This window comes from Rhagoletis zephyria, unplaced genomic scaffold, assembly GCF_001687245.7.
Source record: "Rhagoletis zephyria isolate East Lansing unplaced genomic scaffold, Rhagoletis_zephyria_1.1 Rzeph_scaffold_01241, whole genome shotgun sequence".
NCBI classification, from domain to species: Eukaryota; Metazoa; Arthropoda; class Insecta; order Diptera; family Tephritidae; genus Rhagoletis; species Rhagoletis zephyria.
The window spans coordinates 77624-100269 of NW_016158325.1; the positions used below are offsets into that span (position 1 = coordinate 77624).

Here is a 22646-nt window from a genome sequence, read left to right on the forward strand (position 1 = left end):
TAGTATTAGTACTGAATGATAATGACAGATTGCATTCCCATAAACGTACAATCATACATAATTGAGTTTTTTGTTTGTATTCACATTCTCTATGTGAATGGGTGTCAACTATTCCATAACACACTACATATTTTGTGTTTACAATTTGTAACCAATCTCAAGAGTGGTTGTTAAATTTTTTAAATCAAACAATCACATTTTTGAAACGAAAAAAATGAGAATGCACACTCAATTGATTCAATCATTACACAGCTCTGGTATATGTTCATACCCAGTAGAAATTGTATGCCTACGACATCGCTGTTGGTGGCATGAGCTGGCTGCTGTGTATACATGCAGGCCAGTACAAATGAACCTTCAATTCCATTTAACACGTGTGGTTTCTCAGAGCATATGTGTACTCTCACCATACACTTGTACTACTGCTGTATGCATATGGCTGTATTATTGTTTCAAACATACAAAAATGCATTAATGGAACAGTATTAAAAGATTCTTACAAGATACGTATCCCCATATGTAAATGCTACTTTTCTGATACATTTTAATGTATGGTACATACGGGTACACACAAAAAAGTAGCATTTACATATGCAAATGCATATCTTGTAAAAGCCCTTTAGTGCTGAAAATATCTCACAACACGTCCGTTCACTAAAATTTTTGTACAAGATAGAGCTGGGATACTATCGATAGTATCGATAGTTGAAAACTGTCGCCACTATCGATAGTTTTTGAAAGCTATCGATGTCGGTTTTAGCGAAACTTCTCTCNTAGTGCTGAAAATATCGCACAACACGTCCGTTCACTAAAATTTTTGTACAAGATAGAGCTGGGATACTATCGATAGTATCGATAGTTGAAAACTGTCGTCACTATCGATAGTTTTTGAAAGCTATCGATGTCGGTTTTAGCGAAACTTCTCTCTTTACATCTCTTAACATTACATAAATTTTTTTTTTTCAAGAAAATCACATTACAGTCGGCGAAAAAAAATTTGTAGTTATTAGAATTTTTAGCAACTATAACCCTGCAAAAATCGTTGGACCATGTAGTCTATTTGTGGTAAATTGGAGTACTTACAAAAGTGTTCCTCTGTCATGCTGTAGCGGACCAACTCGTGTCTCTGCGCCAGCTTATTGTTTGTTATCCGATCACTGCTCGTGTTTTAACGAAATGTGATTGAAGTTGAGCATTTGAAAGCACATTTGTATGTCTGGCTGTAGCTGAACGTGTAGAGATGCTCGCTGTTAGTTCTTAGCTCCCAGCATGTTCGGGTTCGAATGCCGTCAGAGGCAACATGTAATTTTTAATTTTTGTCTTGGTTTTTATTAATTTTGAAAAAGCATTTGAGAAGTGAAGAACAAAAGCGTGTACAAACGAAAAAATATAACAACAATGCCATTGTTAATATGTTGGAGTAGTTTTGTGCTACTCTGATGTAATGCAGGGATGGAGTATATGGCCCTGCCCTTGGACACCGCAATGTTAATTGGACCATATTTGTTATATGAATTGTGGTTAATTTTGGAGTACTCCTTGGTCCTTAGGGAGTACTCTTTACACGCATGCATGGAGTAGTCGCGATTTTTGCAGGGAAGCTTACACTGAGTTATAGTAAAATTTAATAAGCTATAAAACCGCTTACATAAAATTTTTATAGAAATTCGAATTAAAAAGCTTGAATTTTTAATGATTTTGTAGTTTTTTATGCTTTGTACAACTTTTATAAAAAATTAGTAGACACTTGTAGGGTTTGTATTTGTGTTATTGTCTTTAATTGTCTGTTGCGACGCGTTTTAGTTGAAACCGCTGCTGCGGCTGTTGCTGCTATTGTGGTTGTTGTTATAGTTGGCGCCGTACTCGCAATTGTGGTGCTGTCGTCGTGCCTCCGTCAATGCAGAGAGCGATTAACTATTAACGGATTCGGCTATAGACTACGCTTAACCGTTCTTTCGATCACACTAAACATGTCGTCGCAACTCTTGTGTCCTTTCGTGTTATAGCCAATTTAATTCTGTTACACTGTTTCTTAGTAGAACTATATTCACAACATGGAAAATGGTTGCTGACCGAAAATGTCGTGAGCTCTTAAAACTTTTTTTTTTGTTTTGCTTCCAACTACACCTATTTCCTCTCCTGGCAGGATCGCCAAATGTAGTAGTGAGTATATCAAGGATTTTAAGAAATTCAATTTAATATTGTATAAAATTCGGTTGTTAGCAGTTGCAAGAAAAATGTTTGAATAATAAAATTTTCTCTTTGATGTTTGAACTACAAAATCACTTAAATATAAAATTTCTAAAATTACAAAGTTGAAATTAACACAGTACAATAAAAGACAGTAACACAAATACAAACCCTACAACACTAAACAAACAAAAAATAGTCAAAACTGCTAAAATGTTGTGGTGCTATTATTTTGACCAGTACTTTATTCGTTTTCTTATAATATGGTAAAATGTTAATAATTTCCTTTGTCCGGATTTTGATATGCGCCTCCGCATTTGATCTCAGTTGAACTTTTATAAGTATGCGCTGTCAATTTAAAGGAATATCTTTTGTTTTGTTTCGTTTTGTAGTATTAGAAATGTATTATTATAGCCAATTTCACTTCTTTGCACTTCAAAAGGGACAAACATATGTATATATAATGCAGACGCATAAATTAATAATTTATTTTATTATTATTACTAGTTCTTTTGATGCACTCAAACTTAAACAAATTTAAATAATCTCTTTAATTACAAATTTTATAAATTTCATTAATTATTAAATTTTCAAGCAATTTAGCATTTCAATTCAATACCTCTCACGACGATAGTACTATCGATACTGTTACTGCAATTTATTTGTAACATGTGTTGAATATACAAAGTTAATAAAAAAGTAAAATAGCTGTATTGCAAAAAAGGTGCTAGATTGTTCAGTGCTCTTTGTTTCTCCTCGTTCGTCGTTCGCCTTTTGGTCGTCGTTGTCGTCGTCGTCGTTTCCAAATTGTGTTGTTCTGTCGTTGGTGTTGTGTCAAAACTCTGCCTCTCCCATCGCTATCGCTGTCCTTTATACAAGGCAGATGACGGGGTTGCCCATATGTTTAGATTTCGATTTGAAATGAAATGGACAGGGTGCCATTACACCCCGCCCCACCGTGAATCACGTAGGGATTCACCTTTAATTCGCAGGATGGCAAGCCTTGTTGCAGGGCGACGTAGTACTCCTCCAGCGGTCCTGACCTCGACGAGACGGATCTGCCCGTCCTTGGCTGGAAATACTTTGGTGACTCGGCCTTTCTTCCATTGGCTCCGCGTTGAAGATCGTCGCAGACGAGAACCAAGTCGTCGATCTCAATCGCCCAACTTTGTCGTGCCACTTGTGGCGCAAGAGTAATTGCGGCAAATAATGCCGTATCCACTGCTTCCAAATGCGGTCCTTCAGATTTTGGCGATACGCCACTGTTTCCTGAGGCATATTTTTTGGTCAACTGGTGTGGTGTTTGCGTTGAATTGGGACAACCAACCAGAAAATGGTTCGGAGTTATGGGATCGTCTTCCTCTGATGACAAAGGCACCTCAGTCAGCGGCCTCGGTTCAAAATATTTTCGGTTTCAATTAGTACGCTTCGCAGTGTGTCTTCTCTCGGTGCTTCTTCGCGCAGTGTATTCTGCAGCAATCTCTTAACGACGCGAATGAGGCGCTCCCAACAACCTCCTGAACTCGGATTGGAAGGGCAATTAAACTTCCAGTCTATGTTCCGCCTGGTGACCTCATCGGATATTCGCTCAAAATCCAAAATTCGCTCTGACTCTTTCAGCTCTCGTTGGGCGCCAACAAAATTCGTCCCGTTGTCGCTTCGTATTCTAATCGGTGTGCCACGGCGGTTAATAAAATTTCGCAGGCATAGCAAAAACGCATCAGTCGACAAATCATTTGCGAGCTCCAAATGAGCCGCTCTTGTAGTAAGGCACGTGAAAATTACTGCCCATCGCTTCTCACGTCGACGACCTATTGTCACGTTAAATGGGCCAAACAGATCTACNTGACGACCTATAGTCACGTTAAATGGGCCAAACAGATCTACGCCCGTGTACGTGAACGGTCTGACATAAGGGGTGACTCGATCCTCCGGTAACTGACCCATCGGCGGCGGTGTCGGTTTAGCTCTGTCGATGCGGCACTTTACGCAAGTACGTTGTACCGTTTTTAACAATGATCTGGCGTGCGTAAACCAAAACTTTTGGCGGGCTTCGTACAACGTTACTGAGAAATTCTGGTGGTGTTGCTTTTCTTGATNTTGGACGGCATCAAAATCGGTCTCCTTGTCTCTATGGGCAAAACCATGGCTTCGTCTAAGCGCCCTTGAATCCTCATTACACGATCGCTGTCAAGATACGGCGTTAGCGTCCTAATACTGCTTTGTTTGTGAAGTTTTTCGCCCCTGCTTAGTGCTGCTACCTCTTCTTTGTAGACTTCATGCTGGACTGCTTTGACGATGTATTTCTCTGCTTTGTCAAGTTCAAATGCGGTTAATGCTGAACTTTGGCTGGCCTCATCGTCATTTTTGTAGTTACGCTGTAATCGTTGAAACTTGTCGGCAGCTCGCAGGACCCAGGCTGTCACCCGTTTCATCTTGAAGTATGAAGAAAAGCGGTTAAATTTTATCAAGCAATTATTTACCTCGGTTTGTATGTAAAGGCAAGGCTTGATTTCTTCCTCTAGCAGATCTGGCATATGTGTACAAGTTGTGGCTGGCCAACTGTCAAGCGGAAATCGCAAAAACTCTGGACCACGCAACCATGGACTAGGCAGTTCGATCGTGGGTGGCCACGTCGGACGCGTAGCGACATCCGTTGTATTTTTGTCGGTGGGTATCCAACGCCATTGTGGAGTTTTGGTTGATGACAATATCTCAGCGATGCGGTGACCAACGTACGGCTTAAATTTTCGCTCTTTCGAATTGACCCACTGTATCAGCGTTTGTGAGTCTGACCAGAAGAATATTTGGCTGGCTTGAATACTGTGGCCTTGGCAGACTAGATTCGCGAGTCGGACGCCTAAAACTGCGGCTTGCAGTTCAAGCCTCGGCACCGATAACAGCTTCTGCGGTGCGCCTCTGGTTTTTCCTGCCGCCAAGGGGACATCACAACCTTCGGCGCTGGCGACACGAAAATAAGCAGCAGCGGCGAATGCTGCTTGACTGGCGTCTACTACTACGTGTAGTTGAATTGACACTGCAGCTTGAAGCTGAGGCGAATACCAACGCCTGACTTTCACATTACTAACGTGTCTGAGCTCACTCCACCAGGCAAACCATTTGTGATGCAAACTATTCGGGATCACTTCGTCCCACTCGATGGAACTCTTCCACACCTCTTGAACTAATATCTTGGCAAACAGTAGAAAGTCGGCGAGTATGCCAAACGGATCGAACACTGACATGAGTATGCTGAGAAGTTCGCGCTTAGTTGGTGGACGAACTCCTTCTAATACGGCTTTGGAAACCCGGTGAAAATTGAGCTGAAACTCAAACGAATCTGTCACCGTGTTCCAACGCATTCCTAATACCTTCTCGTAGTTCGCACGGCTTTCTAAGTTGACAGACTGTGACGTTGTTGGCTCTTTATTCAGGCTATCTTGCAGCTGTTTGATGTTTGAGACAAATGATCGCAGTTGGAACCCCCCTTCCGAATGAATATACACGACCTCCCTGCAAATGCGTTCGGCATATCGCTCGTTTTTAAAACTAGCGACAAAATCGTCGACATAGTGACTTTCGACTATGGCTGTAACGGCTTCAGGATACTGTTGACGAAAATCTTCGGCGTTTTTATTTTTCACAAATTCTGCTATGCACGGCGAGCATATGGCTCCGAAGACCATTGACTGCATTACGTAGTGTTCCACTGGACGATCACTGTTTCCATCACGCCATAGGAATCTTTGGGCATGTTGATCTCGCTCTTTTACAACAACTTGAGAAAACATCTCACGAATATCTGCTGCGACTGCAACAGCGCCTTCGCGAAACTTAAATAAAATGTTCAATAATGGCTTGGCGTGCTCAGGTCCCTTGAGCAAAGCGGAGTTCAATGCTACGCCATTGACTTGCGCGGCTGCATCGAATACGATCCTCATCTTCTCAGGCTTGTGCGGGTTATGAACTGCAAAATGCGGTAAATACCATTTAAAATCTGTTTTTATACATACTTCTTCGTCGGACAGCTTTCTGGCATAACCATTGCGCAGATATTTAGTGATTTCCTCCTTATACTTGGCGGCAAAACTGGAATCGACTCTCATTTTACGTTCTATTCCTAACAGTCGCTTGTAGGCCATGTCGTAACTGTTAGGAAGTGCTGGTGGAATGCTTCTCCACAAAAGTGCGCTCTCAAAACGCTTACCCACGCGGCGAGTGTTGTATTCCAGCATCTGGCGGGCCATCTGATCCTCCTCAGACTCAATCTGCTTGAGCGACTCACCTACTCCAAAGTTGTCAGCGGCAAAATATTCGCTGACAAGTTCGTTTAGTGTGGCTGGGCGCTTTCGCTCGCGGACATGTAGTACGACTGGTGTTTGTGGCGACAAACTGGTTGGGCCGTAAGCTATCCAACCAAGTTTGGTACAAATGGCTACTGGGCTTTGACTGTTGGCTTGTACAGTCGTAGACGGCACGCTTAACGACGTATTATCAAGGCCCAACAGCAACGACGGCTTGACTTGACTGTAGTCCTCTATCGGCAAAAACTCAAAGTGGGCATAATCGGCTTTTGTAAACGACTGCGCTGGCAAATCAAGGCTACGTAGGGTTCATACGTTGCGCAGACTGTATGTTGATGGCGAACCTTTGCCTCTTATCTCAAGGCTGACTTTCGATGACTCCTCGGTTGTGCACTTCTGGCCATACCATTGAAGCGTTAGTGGCTGTCTCCTACCTTTGAGACCCAAGCGGCTTGCTACGTTATCTTCGATCAATGATATGGCAGAACCTTCGTCTACCATGGCGAAAACATCTGCTCGACCATTCGGTCCGAACAGTGAAACTGGAACGTATTTAAAAAACTGACCTTTTCTACACTCGGCGTCTCTGCAGTAGAGCACGGGTTGCGATTCGATTCGACTACGTGTAGCATTTGTATTTTGCGTCGAGCTAGAACTTTCATGCAGGCTACGATGATGATACCGGCGGCAACCATCAACGTCACAAACTCTTCTTGAACGGCAATTCGATGTATTGTGCCCTTTATGTAAGCACGAAAAGCAAAGTTGAATGGCTTTAACCTTTTCCCAACGATTTCGTATGGTCATGTCTTTGAAGGCTTGGCAATTGGAGATAGAGTGAGCACCTTCACACACGTAACACTTGATACCTTCAAGGCGTTCTGGTTGCTGCTCTTTTCGAACATGCCTCATACGTCGTGGTGGCTGCTGTTGAGATGTTGGCTGATAGCTTCTCGTGGTTGCGGTTGGCGGCGGAATGAGACACACTACTCTTGCAAGATCGCTTAACCAGGTGGAAAATTATTTTATTGTTGCGTATGGCTTGATACTGACTGCGTGGCGGGTCCACTCGTATTGCTTACTGGGTGGCAATTTCGTGACTAGCTGCTCCAAAAGCGTCGTATTGGCAAGATGATGTTCGCACTTAGCTGATGTTAAAAACGCGTCTATATTTCTCGTCTTTGTGGGGAACGATATAATTTGCTCCGCCTTATTCTCTCCAATATTTGGAAATTGTTGAATTTTGCTGAGTTGGTTTCTCACTAAAAGGTCTGGCCGACCAAAGTGAAATTCTAATTCGGCTATGGCATTTGGAACATTTTCCGGAAATATTAGCATTGAAGCTACAGTCTCCTTAGCACGACCCACTAGGCATTTATGCAAACGCATTAAATTCTGACGATTGCTGTAGCGAAACGCCTGTGTTGTGTCTTTAAAATTTGACAAGAAAAGGGGCCATTCGTCAGCATTTCCAGAAAAAATTGGCAGGTCATATAATTTAGTGACTGATTCGCTGGCTGCTAATGCGGTACTCTGCCCAGGCCCTTCTGGATAAGACACTGACAAACTCTGATGCGTAGCTTCGATGAGATTTGGCTGTGTTGCCTGCTGCACGTCAATCTGAATATTATCTCAGGCGCTCAATATCCCGCTGGCTTTCCTCAGTTACTGTTTTTAGCTGTGCGACTGCATTTGTAAGTGCATTAAGGCTGGCTACAATCGTGGCTAGCTGGGCCTGTTGCACTCCTTCTGCATTCTCCTCGGAATCTTGCTGTTCGCTTTGATCCCTTTCAAGGCTTCGCAAGTTATACATGCTACCTGGCATGCCACACACGTTCACTTCTTCGAGCACTTAAGGTCAATCTCCAATCTTTACTTTTGCAATTTTGGCGCAAAAACTATTCAACTTCCCGCTCAAAGAATACCACACGAATCGAAATCTTTACCAACAGCCAACAACACTTAATTCGGAGAACGGTTAATTTGGAAAAATATGTTACTGCAATTTATTTGTAACATGTGTTGAATATACAAAGTTAATAAAAAAGTAAAATAGCTGTATTGCAAAAAAGATTCTAGATTGTTCAGTGCTCTTTGTTTCTCCTCGTTCATCGTTCGCCTTTTGGTCGTCGTTGTCGTCGTCGTTGTTTCCAAATTGTGTTGTTCTGTCGTTGGCTGTTGTGTCAAAACTCTGCCTCTCCCATCGCTATCGCTGTCCTTTATACAAGGCAGATGACGGGGTTGCCCATATGTTTAGATTTCGATTTGAAATGAAATGGACAGGGTGCCATTACAGATACTATCGATGTTTTCAACTATCGCTTCGAAAACTATCCGGGTGGCGGTACTATCGATAGTATCCCAGCTCTAGTACAAGACTAAAAATATTACAAAAATTACACTGCTTATAGTAGTCAAATTTATCAAGAAATGTACTTAAAACAACAACAACGTACGTTCGCTTGCAGTTCGCTAGAATTTGAATTTATTTGTGGAAATTCATGACTACGCATGGATTGTTCACACTTATTCACTCATACAGCATGCATACTTCATGAATGCATACAACCGATTTCTACTGGGTATACACATTTGTGTGTGCGTGTGTATTTTTGTGTGTAAGTATGTTTTTTTATTTTTTTTGTAGAGGTGGCACAAAGCAAAGTGTGGGACTTGCCTTTCGGCTCACCGCACTAAAAACCCACCCCTGCTCCCTTTCCCTCCCACCGTGGAACTACCGTAAGGTATTACTTCGCGGAGGGGGAGCGGCCTATTGCCAATCTATGAAATTCTGCAGAGTTGTTCCGCTCGACGCATTTTAGATAAAATTGTGCTTGCCAAATTGCAAACAACGGCCCAATTATCTTCTGACTCAAGCATAGTATCCACAAGGTTATGAACCGTAAGTGGCCTCCCCACCTTCCTGCTCGAGTCATCCCTTTCGATTGCAAACCTCGGACAGACGAAAAAGCAGTGTTCAGCGTCTGCAATAATATCCTGTGTGTAAGTATGTGTGTGTGCATAGTAAACCAGTAGAAATCGGTTGATACCTTATTCTCTGAATTTTGTTACTGGCTAATTCTTACTGGCATTTGCATAGCGAACAGAACTACTGACTTAAAAAAGAACAACGCAGCATATTGTCCTTGGACGAGGATACGTGTACAGATAATCGAATGGTAGTTAGATTTGAATTGTTTATACTTCGGATTTTTTTATTATCGCATTACAAAGCAACCAGTCCAAGCCTTGTTCTGTCCGATACTGTCTCTGAACTAGTAACTTTATTTCATGGGAACACTTGCGCACTGCATACAAAGAGTTGCTGTGTTTGAATGCGACGGGCAACATCAAAAGAGAAATCCCTGATAGTAACCCAGTAGATAATTTCAGAAATTAAAAGCCCTTCCGAAGGGCCTTCCTGACAGTCAAGAGGACTTCCACTCTACATTCCTTTTTCCTTTCTTTTTTGTATGGAGTGGCACAAATTGAAGGGCTTCTTCTTTCGCTACCCATGGAAGGCCTTCCAAAAGGGCTTTTATAGGACATACTTCAGAAAGCCTTTGGAGGAGTTCTTTTGAAGTTGCTTCTTTAATTTATAAAAATCATACATCTTTGAAGTATTTGTTAAGGTTTATATCAAATATGTGTTATTGCAACTTAAAATGTTTTTGAAACTCATTTGTAATGCATTCGCGTAAATTGTAAATGGATAAGCTCTTCTAGAAGGCATGCATGGAAGCACTTTTTTCAGGCCTTCTTGGGTACGCTTCTTAGAATAGCTTTACTTTTGAAGGCCTATCTAAATTATCTTCTGGGAAGCAACTCGCGTTGCCGTGTCTGAACGCAGACTTAACAAAGACAAAAATGGCCGCCACTGCTCAAAGCCTTCTCATCTTTAGTCGACATCGTCCACGTTTTTACTCCATATAAAAGAACGGGCATGATGAGAGACTTAAGACTGGTTTTCACTATGTCATATTTTGACACCAAAATTTGGCGACATATTTTGACACAACTTTATCTCCTTTATCCATACCTTGGCCGATGATATTATAGGCCAAAAACAGACATATAGCCGATTTAGCAGCGTATGTACACGACTAAAGACCTATCCTGATCCAAATCAATCGATAAACCCCTTTTTGTGATCATTTGAGAATGTGTTTTCACTTATTTGACGACAAATGCCACTGAATTTGACATAGTGAAAACCAGCCTTTATAGAGCATCGTTTTTGTTCATCGACAGAAGGCTCCTATAAATTCCTATAAATTTGAAGATTTTAGAATTTTGAAGCACCAGCAACTAAGACCTTGAGTGTAAATAAGCTGAAGAATATAGCAACTAAGTTGCCAGTTGCTATCTGTAATACTAGTTGGATTTATGAAACGTCGCAAAGTTATTGTATCGTATTTGTTTAAAAATTTGCCATCTTGCACAGCTGTTTACTTTAGTATGAAAACGTTCTGAGATAAAATTGTGACACCTGGAGAACACGGATGAAATATTCGTCAGTTTGCTGGCCGGCTAAATATTTTAAAATTATTGTTTAAATAACATCATGAACCAAAAAGGAACGAAAATCAAAATCATTTTGGTAGGCTTGGGCTGCGGTTTTGGTAAGAGCGAATTTTATTTGCGCGACAACGCTTATAACATATTTGCGTACATTGGTTACGTGGCTTACCGAAACCACAACATACCAAATATAGGATTTCACTGTCAAACCGATGTCGAGTGAATAAAAATCGGTCTTGCCAAAACCTCAGCCGTACGCACCTCTAGCCCCACTCGCCTACAGCGGACGCTTTAAGTAAATGTATTACGGATGACAACCGAACTTCAGTTGGGTTGCCATTGGTTGAAATGGTATTACAGATGGCAACTGGCAACTGAAAGCTGTCAACTTAGTTTATGTTTTGGCAACTGCATTTTTGGGGCTGCTGCAGAAATTGATTAAGATAATTTATTTCTCTTTTAAAATGTGTCTTCAGCTTATTTAGACTCAAGTCTTAGTTGCTGGAACATCAAAATTCTATTATCTTCAGCTTTATTGCTCTTAACTGTAGTTTCTATTCATAATACACATTTCCATTTCAGTGGCGTTGCCCATCGGTAACCAAAACGAGGTTGCGTTGCAATCCATAATCGAGCCATAAGTTCTAAGTATATCGAAATAGCGCTCCCAAAAATAGAGCACGAAAAAAGCCGAAAGGTCTCGAAAGTATCCAATCAGGTGCTTTAAGTACAAAACTATATAATTGAAGTTTTATAAGTATGTCTTCCATCAACTTCTTAAAGTATCATAGAAATTTATCCAAACTTAAGGGCTTTAAAATTTTACAATATTTTCATTTATCTTGGTTTTTTGTTTAAGGTGGTCTCAAACAGATGCGATACTACCGATGCGACACAAAAATTTACGATATGCGATCAATACAAACCACTACGGTATATGTGAGTGCTCAACCAGATGCGGTATACCGGTGCGATACGATGCCTTCAAAAATTGTATCGCAGCAAGCACAATTGATCGCACGATATGAGTGACTTGTACATTGTAGAGTTCTGAAATGGAATTAATAATTCAGCTCGTCAATTGGTACCCCATATTATACGATTTGAAGTATTCGGAGTATAAATATTGCCATAAGAAAGATGAAGCACGGAGTGTATCGTATCGCACCTGTTGAGAGCCTTTGCTTTTTATCGTTATCGCGTCAAATACGGACGGGTAGTATCGCATCTGTTTGAGGCCACATTTATTTGTCTTTAATGTATGCTCATATTCATAGCATTGTTTCCCACAATTGAAGGGGTTTTCAACTGAGTAGTAACAAATAGCCATTTCATTTATGCTTGTAAAGTAATGTAGTAATAAAAAAATACTATCACTTCAAGAACATTTATAGATTACTTCATTTCGTGTGGTTTTCAATATAATTTCATAATATCGTTTTTAGTNACCACAATTGAAGGGGTTTTCAACTGAGTGGTAACAAATAGCCATTTCATTTATGCTTGTAAAGTAATGTAGTAATAAAAAAATACTATCACTTCAAGAACATTTATAGAGATACTTCATTTCGTGTGGTTTTCAATATAATTTCATAATATCGTTTTTAGTCAGCCTTGTGATTCGCATAATATTTGTAATTTCCTTGAAACAAAGCTATGAGACGAATAATATTCCACTTTTGTACAGGAGGAAATGCACGAGCAAATGTCCGGCTATAAACGCATGCGTCGAGAGCATCAGGCTGCGTTGGTGAAGCTTGAAGAGAAGTGTAAATTAGAAATGGAAGCTCACAAGGGCGCATTAGACAAGGAATACGATAACCTACTACACAACTTTACAAGGGAACTGGAACGACTAGAGGTGCATTGTTAAGTTATACTTTTCGTGTTTCTTGTGTTAATTGTGTAATTTATGAGTTTTAGGCAAAACATCAGCAGGATTTGGAACGTCGGCAAAAGCAAACAGCTGCAGCTGAGAAGAAACTATTTAAAGAAATCTCGCTAAAACAGGAAAGTGACCGTAAAGCCTTCGATTTGAATCGCAAAAAAGAATACAAAGCGAACAAGGAGCGTTGGAAACGTGAACTTTCCATGGATGAATCGACACCTAAGCGACAGCGTGATTTGACGTTGCAATCGCAGAAAGACAACCTGAAGCAAGCCGAAGCGCAGGAAGAACAGCGTTTGCTCAGAGTGCAAAAGCAGTATATTGAATTGGAGATGAGAAAGTTCAAGAGAAGGCGTTTAATATCTCTCCACGAACTAGAAGATCAGCTGCTGCGCGATGTGAGTGATAAAAAGCCATGCAAAATTGCTTACTGTTTTATGAGTTCTTCTATATATTTAGGAATTGAGCAAAAAGCAACACCAACTAGAACAAGCTCATGCTATGCTGCTGAAGCATCATGAAAAAACACAGGAACTCGAGTATCGCCAGCAAAAAAGCGTACATCAACTTCGTGAGGAGCAGGTATAGATATTTACTTTTTTGCTCGTATTTAAATTTAATCTCAAAAACAAATAATTTGCTAATGACAATGCAAAATAGTCATGAAATTTACTAAAATTAGTATACCTATTTGTTTATTTCTCGCAGATAAATACTCAGCACGACACGGAATTGAAGAACCAAAAAGATTATATGGAGCGAGTAAAGAAGGACCTTTTGCGAAAGCACGCGCTTGAAATCAGACAACATCCCAAAAGCTTAAAGGTATGTTATCGTTTGAGAAATAAGCAGCACAGAAAATCGTCACGAATTTTAACCTTGTTAAGTTTGAATAAAAATCGTTCGCTTTACGAAAATCAATATTCAATATCGTACTGACATAAGTGGAAAAAGATTTTAAGACCGCCGTTGGCCGTTAAGATATTTCATCGTTGTTGTTTACAGTTGACACATCTGAAGTTCATAATAGGTCAAACGATTACTTTTGCTATTTTAACTTTGCTGACCTTCACACTTTCTTTGTATATACTTTTTATCATTTAGCAAAAAGAATTGCAAATACGTAAGCAATTCCGCGAAACGTGTAAAACGCAAACAAAACAATACAAACGCTATAAGGCACAAATTCTCCAGACCACACCAAAGGAGCAACAAAAGGAAGTTATAAAACAGTTGAAGGAAGAGAAGCATAGAAAATTAACACTTCTCGGCGAACAGGTATTATAATGTCACATAATTTTTGTTTAACGTCGTTTTACATGGATATACATGTTATATTATAGTATGAACAAAGTATTGCTGACATGTTTCAAAGTCAGAGTTACAAATTGGATGAAACCCAAGTAATTGAGTGCCATCGCACCAACGAACAGTTGGAGTACGAGCTTGAAGTGCTCACTGCCTATCAAAATAAAAACAAGAAACAAGCCCAGGAGCAACGCGACCGTGAGCGCAAAGAGTTGGAAAACCGCGTAAACGTGCGAAGAGGTTTGCTGGAGAGCAAGGTGAAACGATGTTACTTTAATATTATCTCTGAAACATAATTTGTATTCTGCGTTTTGTTTAGATGAATGCTGAGTTGCAGCAATTCAATCAAGAACGTGCTGAACGTTTGCGTATCAAACAAGAAAAGCATTCTAGAGAGCTGGAAGCTTTCGATCACGAATCCCTTGGATTAGGTTTCAGGTAAGACTTTTAAAAATAGCTCTTATAGAAGAAGCATGTTAAAGTGCAATATTTAGGTATATACACTGCTTTTATCTACAACATGTTCCCATTATGTTTGATTGGCTTTGAATGCATCTATTTAAGGCTACTCGGCTTACGAGGGGCAACTTTTTTTTATTTTCTTACAGACAGTCCTGACCCATTTTAAAGAAATATTTANTTTATAGAAGAAGCATGTTAAAGTGCAATATTTAGGTATATACACTGCTTTTATCTACAATATGTTCCCATTATGTTTGATTGGCTTTGAATGCATCTATTTAAGGCTACTCGGCTTACGAGGGGCAACTTTTTTTATTTTCTTACAGACAGTCCTGACCCATTTTAAAGAAATATTTAAGTCATATAATATGAATGATATGAGAATATACTCGAATCTAAGTAGAATTATTGTTCCAGTTAACGGAAGACCCTGCTGCTAGCTGTGGTAACTGTGTCAATCAAGAGTTTGGAAACAAGATAACAGTGGTAAATATGTACATATCGCACCCTAAATCAAAAACAGCCACAACTTCAAATTAAAAAAAAATTGCGATATGTACATTTTCATTCAAATGAAAGTCGGTTCTCCGCNATCAATCAAGAGTTTGGAAACAAGATAACAGTGGTAAATATGTACATATCGCACCCTAAATCAAAAACAGCCACAACTTCAAATTAAATAAAAAATTGCGATATGTACATTTTCATTCAAATGAAAGTCGGTTCTCCGCACAAGAATGACTGGGGGTTGCGGTTTTGTCCGATCAAGGGCCGTTGTTTCGGCGATTTAACCTTCTTTAGATATGTGGAACCTTTCAATCATTCTTCGTCCTTGGAGCACCACCTCGCACCATTGAATCCAATTCCAAACCAGAAATCTATTTCTGCACCACTTATCCTTCACGAATCGCGACCATCCTGCCAAGGCACACGAGGATACTACAACTCGACTGCAAAGTACTGCAGAGTAAGATCGAGGAGATAACTGTCTTGATGGGTCGGCATGGAATATTGCGGCATGCGTTTCAAGAGAAGAATCCCCAGAGCAACTCAACTTTATTGAGTTGTAACGGATACAACGGATGCATCGTCGAGATCGCGAGCGCGTGCAGTATCATACCATCGAAGCAGACATCAACCTCCCGTAATGTATGGGTATTGCTATATAAATATTTAACGTTTGCATACCCCCTGACGTACATATATGCATATGTAGGTGCGCTACTTAGAGGTGAAAACAATATGGTAGTAAGTGACTTTACCGCGCACCACGATCTTCGGCATTGAAGCCTGTCAAACGGCCTTAAGGAAATTCAACTGACAGAGCAGATAGACAATTCGACATTCTGCATCATGAAAACGTACGCCTCACCTGGAATATTATATTATAGATTGATGTAGAGGTATGTACAGCGACCAAAAGGTCTATTGTGCCCCCAACCTGGATAGTTGCAACAGTTCGTCTATCTAANCCATGAAAACGTACGCCTCACCTGGAATATTATATTATAGATTGATGTAGAGGTATGTACAGCGACCAAGAGGTCTATTGTGCCCCCAACCTGGATAGTTGCAACAGTTCGTCTATCTAACGTGGTGACTTATGGCTATTGCGTGCATCAGACCATTTTCCCATAATCATCTCGATCAATAAACCCACCAAATTTGCTTTGGCAGACCACCAAAATATAAAATTGGAACGCGATATTTTAGCAAGTTTCGGCTATTTTTATAAGTTTATTTGTTGTTCGTTATTTTTTTTATGAAAGTATAGCTCATTACCGAACAAAAACCATATAAATTCAAATTTCAGACTTTGTGCAAAAGCTGTAAATTCTGCAAAGTTTCACCTGAACTTAAACATTTTTCGTCATTGTATTGTGGCATATTAATATTTACGTTAACAGTGCTATTGAGCTTTGTACTACGATTTTTTTGTACGAAAAATGGAAAAAGGACAACACTTAAACTNATTTCAGACTTTGTGCAAAAGCTGTAAATTCTGCAAAGTTTCACCTGAACTTAAACATTTTTCGTCATTGTATTGTGGCATTTTAATATTTACGTTAACAGTGCTATTGAGCTTTGTACTACGATTTTTTTGTACGAAAAATGGAAAAAGGACAACACTTAAACTTTTTAATCAGAAATTTTGGTCTGTAGTTTTGTAGCCCATTAGATTTAGTATAATAAAGTGCAAGTTTGAAAGGCATGGGTGGTCAAAATTCAATTTCTAAAAAATGGTTTTTTGGAAAAATAAAAACGCGGGTTTATTTCCCAATTAATTCTACATTTGGGGTAAGCTTTCAGCTTTCTATTGATTTTCGGCTGGGAGATATGCGTGTTCAAACTTGACAAATTTGAACAAAAAACTTTTTTTCACAACTGAGAAATTCAAATTGTTACTGTATGATATTTCGTTTATATTTCGTTTATAGTTTATTTGTTGTTAATTATTATTTTTTTGTGAAAGCATAGCTCATTGCCGAACAAAATCCATATAAATTCAAATTTCAGACTTTTTGCAAGAACTGAAAATTCTGCAAAATTTCACCTAAACTTAAATATTTTTCGTCATTGTTATTTTTTTATTTTTTTTTTNCTTCCTGATTATATTGTACCCTAAACTTGCCTATTTTTAATAAAATTAGCTGGGGTAAGCCTATAAAAAAATGGCCGCTAATAGGTTAAGACGTCAAAAATTTACTCTTAAAAACTAGTTCAAGCGAGTCTAATGGAATGAAAATGATTTCAGAATTTTGAGCACTCGCTTATATGGGGCGGTCCCAGTGTGCGTCGAGAGAGGACTTTACTTCTCAATTGCCTACTCAGTCCAAAGTAGCACTTGTCGGTTAGAGTGATTCTCCGTTGTACTTATTTCAAGGCTGACATTGTTATAGCCCTGCAAACCATTTTTTCAGAGTATTCTGAATTGTAGAGAAATCTTAAAGAATTCGTAAACATCCATCCGATTTTTTGCCGAATTTTCCAAAATGAAATAAACTGTGCACACTTCGATTCTTTTACGAAATTTTGGAAGAAAATCGGTAAAGCAATGAAAATAATGCTGCCATGTGAAGATTTCTTGCACAATTTTTTTCAGAATTTTCTTTATTTTTCGTACAAAAATTTCGTTACGAGTTCGTGTCAACCACTTCATATAATTTTCTTTGAAGATTCGTAAAAAAATCGCTAAAGAAATGAGATACTCCTAAAGATTACGTTTAGATTTCGGGAACTTTGGTTTGCAGGGAGGTTCCTAAATAAACTAAAGGCGCTGGCCCAATGCAGGCTTGCTTTGCACGCCTTGCTTACTTTAATTTGCTTTGATTTACTTCAAAAACTCGTTTGGCCAAATGGCGGCTTGGAACGCTGTCAAAGCAACCAGCTGTGTAGTTGAAAAGTCAAGGTCTGTTTCCTTACACTAAGAATAATTTTGCCATCAAATTCCAGAAAATTAAAAAAAAAAGAAATACAAAACAATCTTTTCAGATTTATTTTTAAATGAATGTGAATTAATTTTTGCATTTCAAAGGAATGATAATAATTATACATACATATATAACTATATGTACATTTATTAGAAACAAAAAACTCAAAAAAATCGATTTTTCAAGAGACGACTTACCAGTAGTTTGACATAATAAATATCGCTAGCTTTGTGTGAAAAGTTGATAAGTCTGCATTTTATGAAGCCTCAAATTTTGGCATAGAAAGTAAGAGAAATTGAGGACTAAGGTAGATACTTGTTTTATTTTTTCTCGTTTATATTCAATATGCAATATGGCCAAAATAATACGAATTTTTTTAACAGAGATCGAATCCTTCTGATTTGTATGGAGTTTTGCTTTGCTTTAAACACGCAAAATGTTGTATTCAGAGTTCCTGTAAAATTTGTAAAATTGGACTTACCAACTTTTCACTTTAAGCCAGCGACATGTTGAATATAAATATGGAAACATACATTACTTTTTATTACACTTTGAATTACTAATATTATACATATATTTTTTTAAATTACGTAAAACAATTTTAGTATCTACATAAAAGTCTGCAGCAGTTTGTTTGAATTGATTTAGAACGGGAACATATCTTTTTGTCAAAAGCCTACGAAACGCTTTCAAATAAAACATTTGCCTATTTGAAACTTTGAGGCGCTTAAAGCAAGTGAAGCAAAGCTGCCATTTGGCCACCCTTCATACGTTTTAGTATATTCCAAATAACTTTTGACAGTTTTCAAAGCTAAGCAAGCAAAGCAGGCCTGCATTGGGCTAGCGCCTTAAGTCGTATACTTTTTTAAATGTGTAACGTCAACGGTGTCGTGAGTGCGAAGGCGCTTATGTTCTTACTGTCTGATGAGAAAATATACTTCGTTTTGTCCTCGTTCGCTACCAGACGCACACGCTTTGCTTCAGTTCTGCGGCTCTTATTTTCTCTAAAATCAGATTAAAGAAATCGCATAAAGGGAGTCACCTTGTCTGAAACCTCGTCGCTACCATGTCAAACTATCGAATGTGAAATGGGTACTTTTCAGGANCGTCAACGGTGTCGTGAGTGCGAAGGCGCTTATGTTCTTACTGTCTGATGAGAAAATATACTTCGTTTTGTCCTCGTTCGCTACCAGACGCACACGCTTTGCTTCAGTTCTGCGGCTCTTATTTTCTCTAAAATCAGATTAAAGAAATCGCATAAAGGGAGTCACCTTGTCTGAAACCTCTTTTGGTATCAAAAGGCTCGGAGAGGTCCTTCCAAATTCTGACGGATCTGGTGGTCGTTTTACACAGCCGTATTAGTTTTGGGGGGAAACCAAATTCAGACATCGCGGCATATCGTCGCTACCATGTCAAACTATCGAATGTGAAATGGGTACTTTTCAGGAGAGCAAAAAAACTGTTGTCAAAAATGTTGTTGTTATTAGGAAAAAGTGTGGGATTCGACACTTTGTTAAAGCCAGCATCCGCTGCTTCTCAGAAGACTAGAAATTTGGCGATTTGCAAACTTGCGTATAATTCAAAACACATTTGCAAGGTATCTTAATTGATAAAGCATTTTTGCACATTCGATAGTTTGACATGGTAGCGACGATATAGACAACTTCTTTACCAACTGTCGAAAGGGGCTTTGAAATCGACGAATTGGTGGTGTGTGTCTATCCTATTCTCGCGAGTCTTCTCCAATATTTGATATATGGTGGATTTGCTAGGTTTAAAGCCATACTGATAAGGCCTTATCAATTTGTTGACGTTGGGCTTCAGTGTGTCATACAGTACCTCGATAAGACTGTGTAACCTATGCTTAGAAGGCTGTTCCAGAGGTAATTGGCCAGTATGGCCGGTTCACCTTTATTGTGGATTGAGCAGAACACACTTAAATATCAGTCGTCGGGCATGCGTTCATCTGACCTTATTCTGTATAAGAGTTGATGCATTCGCCTTGTTAGGTTCTCGCCGCTGTACTAGAATAGGTCGGACGGCAGGTCGTCGACTCCAGCAAATTTGTTGTTTTTCAACCGCGTAATTGCTATTAGTACCTCGTCACAGTTACTGGGATATCGACTTCATCATCATCGACTGGAGGCTCGGCAATCAATAGGGTAGGAAAGTGTCCCCTCCACAATTCAAGAACGTTCTTACAGAAGTTCGCCCTGGTATTGAAACCTTCCGTAAGGCGCCTAACTGTCAGGTAAAATTTTCGGGCGTTTTTCACATCGGCCAATATTTCAAGTTCTTCACTAACCCCGTATAGGAGACATCTTTTTCTCTGCTGTTTCGAGACATTTCTCCTTGTACCAGTTGTTCTTACGGGCACTCTGAAGTCCGACTACTTCGGCGGCGGTACTTGATGAACGGGGAATGTTGTTCTGCTACTCGCATCAGTGTTGCCAGAGAAAACTTTCGTTTGGAGCTAAAACAGCCGAAGAAAGAGCTAAAAAGAGCTAAATAATACTAATAGTAGCTAAAATGAAGACCTAGATTTTTTTTGAAGTTGAGCCTTTATTGACGTAAGGTTGTTTTTACATTTTGCGCAATTTTAATAAAAATAACGAATTTTATAAGTTTAAGTGCTGAAAAAAACCTTTAAAACCAAAATAATGTGCATATATTTCGAATTCATTGATACGGCACTTATAAAACTCATGTGTATGTATATATTTATATAAACTAGGCAATGAACTAAAATACTTTACAAACAGTTAAAATCTGCAATTTCAGATATTTTAATTGACTTTAATATTTAAAACCTCGGGTTAGGAATAATATTTTCGCAATTTTTTTCTGAAAATTTTTATTTAAGGTATAATTAGTAAGGTAAAAACAAAACCCCGCGTTCAGAAAAACGATTTTCTTCTAATTAATGTTAGAAATCCATTAACCTACATCCATGAGTTTATGGTGCAGGCTGTATTTTCCCCGTGGATACAAATGTATATTTTTCCACTGAATTTCGAAATTTGTAACTTTATCAATGCTTAAGTTTTGGCTTACCTTTTCTACCGTGGCCGTCTGGGCTTATCGGAACTCGAATTACTGTCCGGTATAGTTTGTGTGCTCCTGCGCACGTTGCATAAACTAATTGACTTACTTGCCCATTTTCCATTTGCTTGCGCGCCATTTGCATTAAGAATTGAAGTTTTCTAAGTATTAATCGAAATGGAATAGTATCGAAAATAGCCTGAGATCGCCAAGCCAAATAAATTTTTGTCAACACTTTTACGATGAACTTACAGATGTGTAATTTTAATATATTTTCAAACACAACTAAAACTTTCTGGAGCTAAAAAAGTGCTAGATAATTTTGAAAAGAGCTAGGAGCTAAAGCCAAATTTTCGGAGCTAAATAGAAAAATAAAGAGCTCCAAAGGCAGGCACCAAATGTGCTCTCTGAGTGCAGGTGTGAGAGACGAGTGGCGAATAAATTGACCGTCTGTCGTGATTGCTCGTCGTTGAGCTTTCCTTGCATTGTTGGACGCACATTTTTTTTGCTGCAGTGTACCTACGTCTAAAATGAGCGATTTGTTGAAGAACCTCGCTTTGATGCGGATTGTGGCTAGATGCTCATCCGGCNGCTGCAGTGTACCTACGTCTAAAATGAGCGATATGTTGAAGAACCTCGCTTTGATGCGGATTGTGGCTAGATGCTCATCCGGCAGGGTGAAGAGAGTACTCGGCGACGGAGTCTCTCTCCCAGCACAAACCCAACGCTGAATTTGTGCCCCTTTACATAGCAGCTGTAGTAGACGTCGCAAGGTCCCAGGCATTTTTAGCCTTGCCCTGTCCAACGCATTTCTTGGATGGCGGTGATGTCAGCTTTTGTCCTTACGTGGATATCAAACCAGTCGGGCAGAGGCATGTTCCCCATTAAGGGTCCGGACATTCCAGGTGCATGGCCTGAGATCGTAGTCCTTTAAACGTCTGCCGTGGTCCTTATAAAAAAACGGGGTAGACGTTTATATGTATAGCAGGGCGCTCACTCAAAGACATGTCCGCTTGCGGTTGCACCTACTTGTGAGCAGACGTTGCAGACTTATGTGANTTGGCCTGAGATCGTAGTCCTTTAAACGTCTGCCGTGGTCCTTATAAAAAAACGGGGTAGACGTTTATATGTATAGCGGGGCGCTCACTCAAAGACATGTCCGCTTGCGGTTGCACCTACTTGTGAGCAGACGTTGCAGACTTATGTGAGCCCTTAAACCGAATAATTTAAAATGGCCCACTGAAGGTCCCTGTCTTTTTGCCGTGACCCAAGGCTCAACTCAGACTGGTTATCGTATCTCGCGCATGGGTTGCTCAGTTTGCCCAAAATACATGAACGAGGACAATTTTTTTAAATGAAAGAAAATGAGCAAAAAAATTGCCAAAAATCAACGGTAAGTGATAGCTGCTTCAAACTTGCACTTTACAACACTACTAATGGGCTACAAAACTGCGTCCCAATTTATACATCATATTTACCCGCATCCATTGGAAATTTTTT

General features: G+C 39.4%; 1 protein-coding gene across 8 annotated transcripts in view; it reads left to right on the top strand.

Annotated features, from left to right (window-relative positions):
• Tao (Serine/threonine-protein kinase Tao) overlaps window positions 1-22646 on the top strand; it is a 105693-nt gene that overhangs the window by 46523 nt on the left and 36524 nt on the right. For 6 of the 8 annotated variants that reach the window (XM_017616644.1, XM_017616640.1, XM_017616643.1 and 3 more), the window contains exons 6-12: window positions 12703-12876; window positions 12939-13301; window positions 13363-13485; window positions 13612-13728; window positions 14008-14181; window positions 14247-14468; window positions 14531-14649. In XM_017616644.1, coding sequence (XP_017472133.1) covers window positions 12703-12876; window positions 12939-13301; window positions 13363-13485; window positions 13612-13728; window positions 14008-14181; window positions 14247-14468; window positions 14531-14649 — 1292 coding nt within the window. Of the gene's footprint in view, window positions 1-12702; window positions 12877-12938; window positions 13302-13362; window positions 13486-13611; window positions 13729-14007; window positions 14182-14246; window positions 14469-14530; window positions 14650-14819; window positions 14844-14999; window positions 15208-22646 lie in introns of those variants that run through there. The other 2 variants (XM_017616648.1, XM_017616647.1) reach the window with 2 other exon arrangements.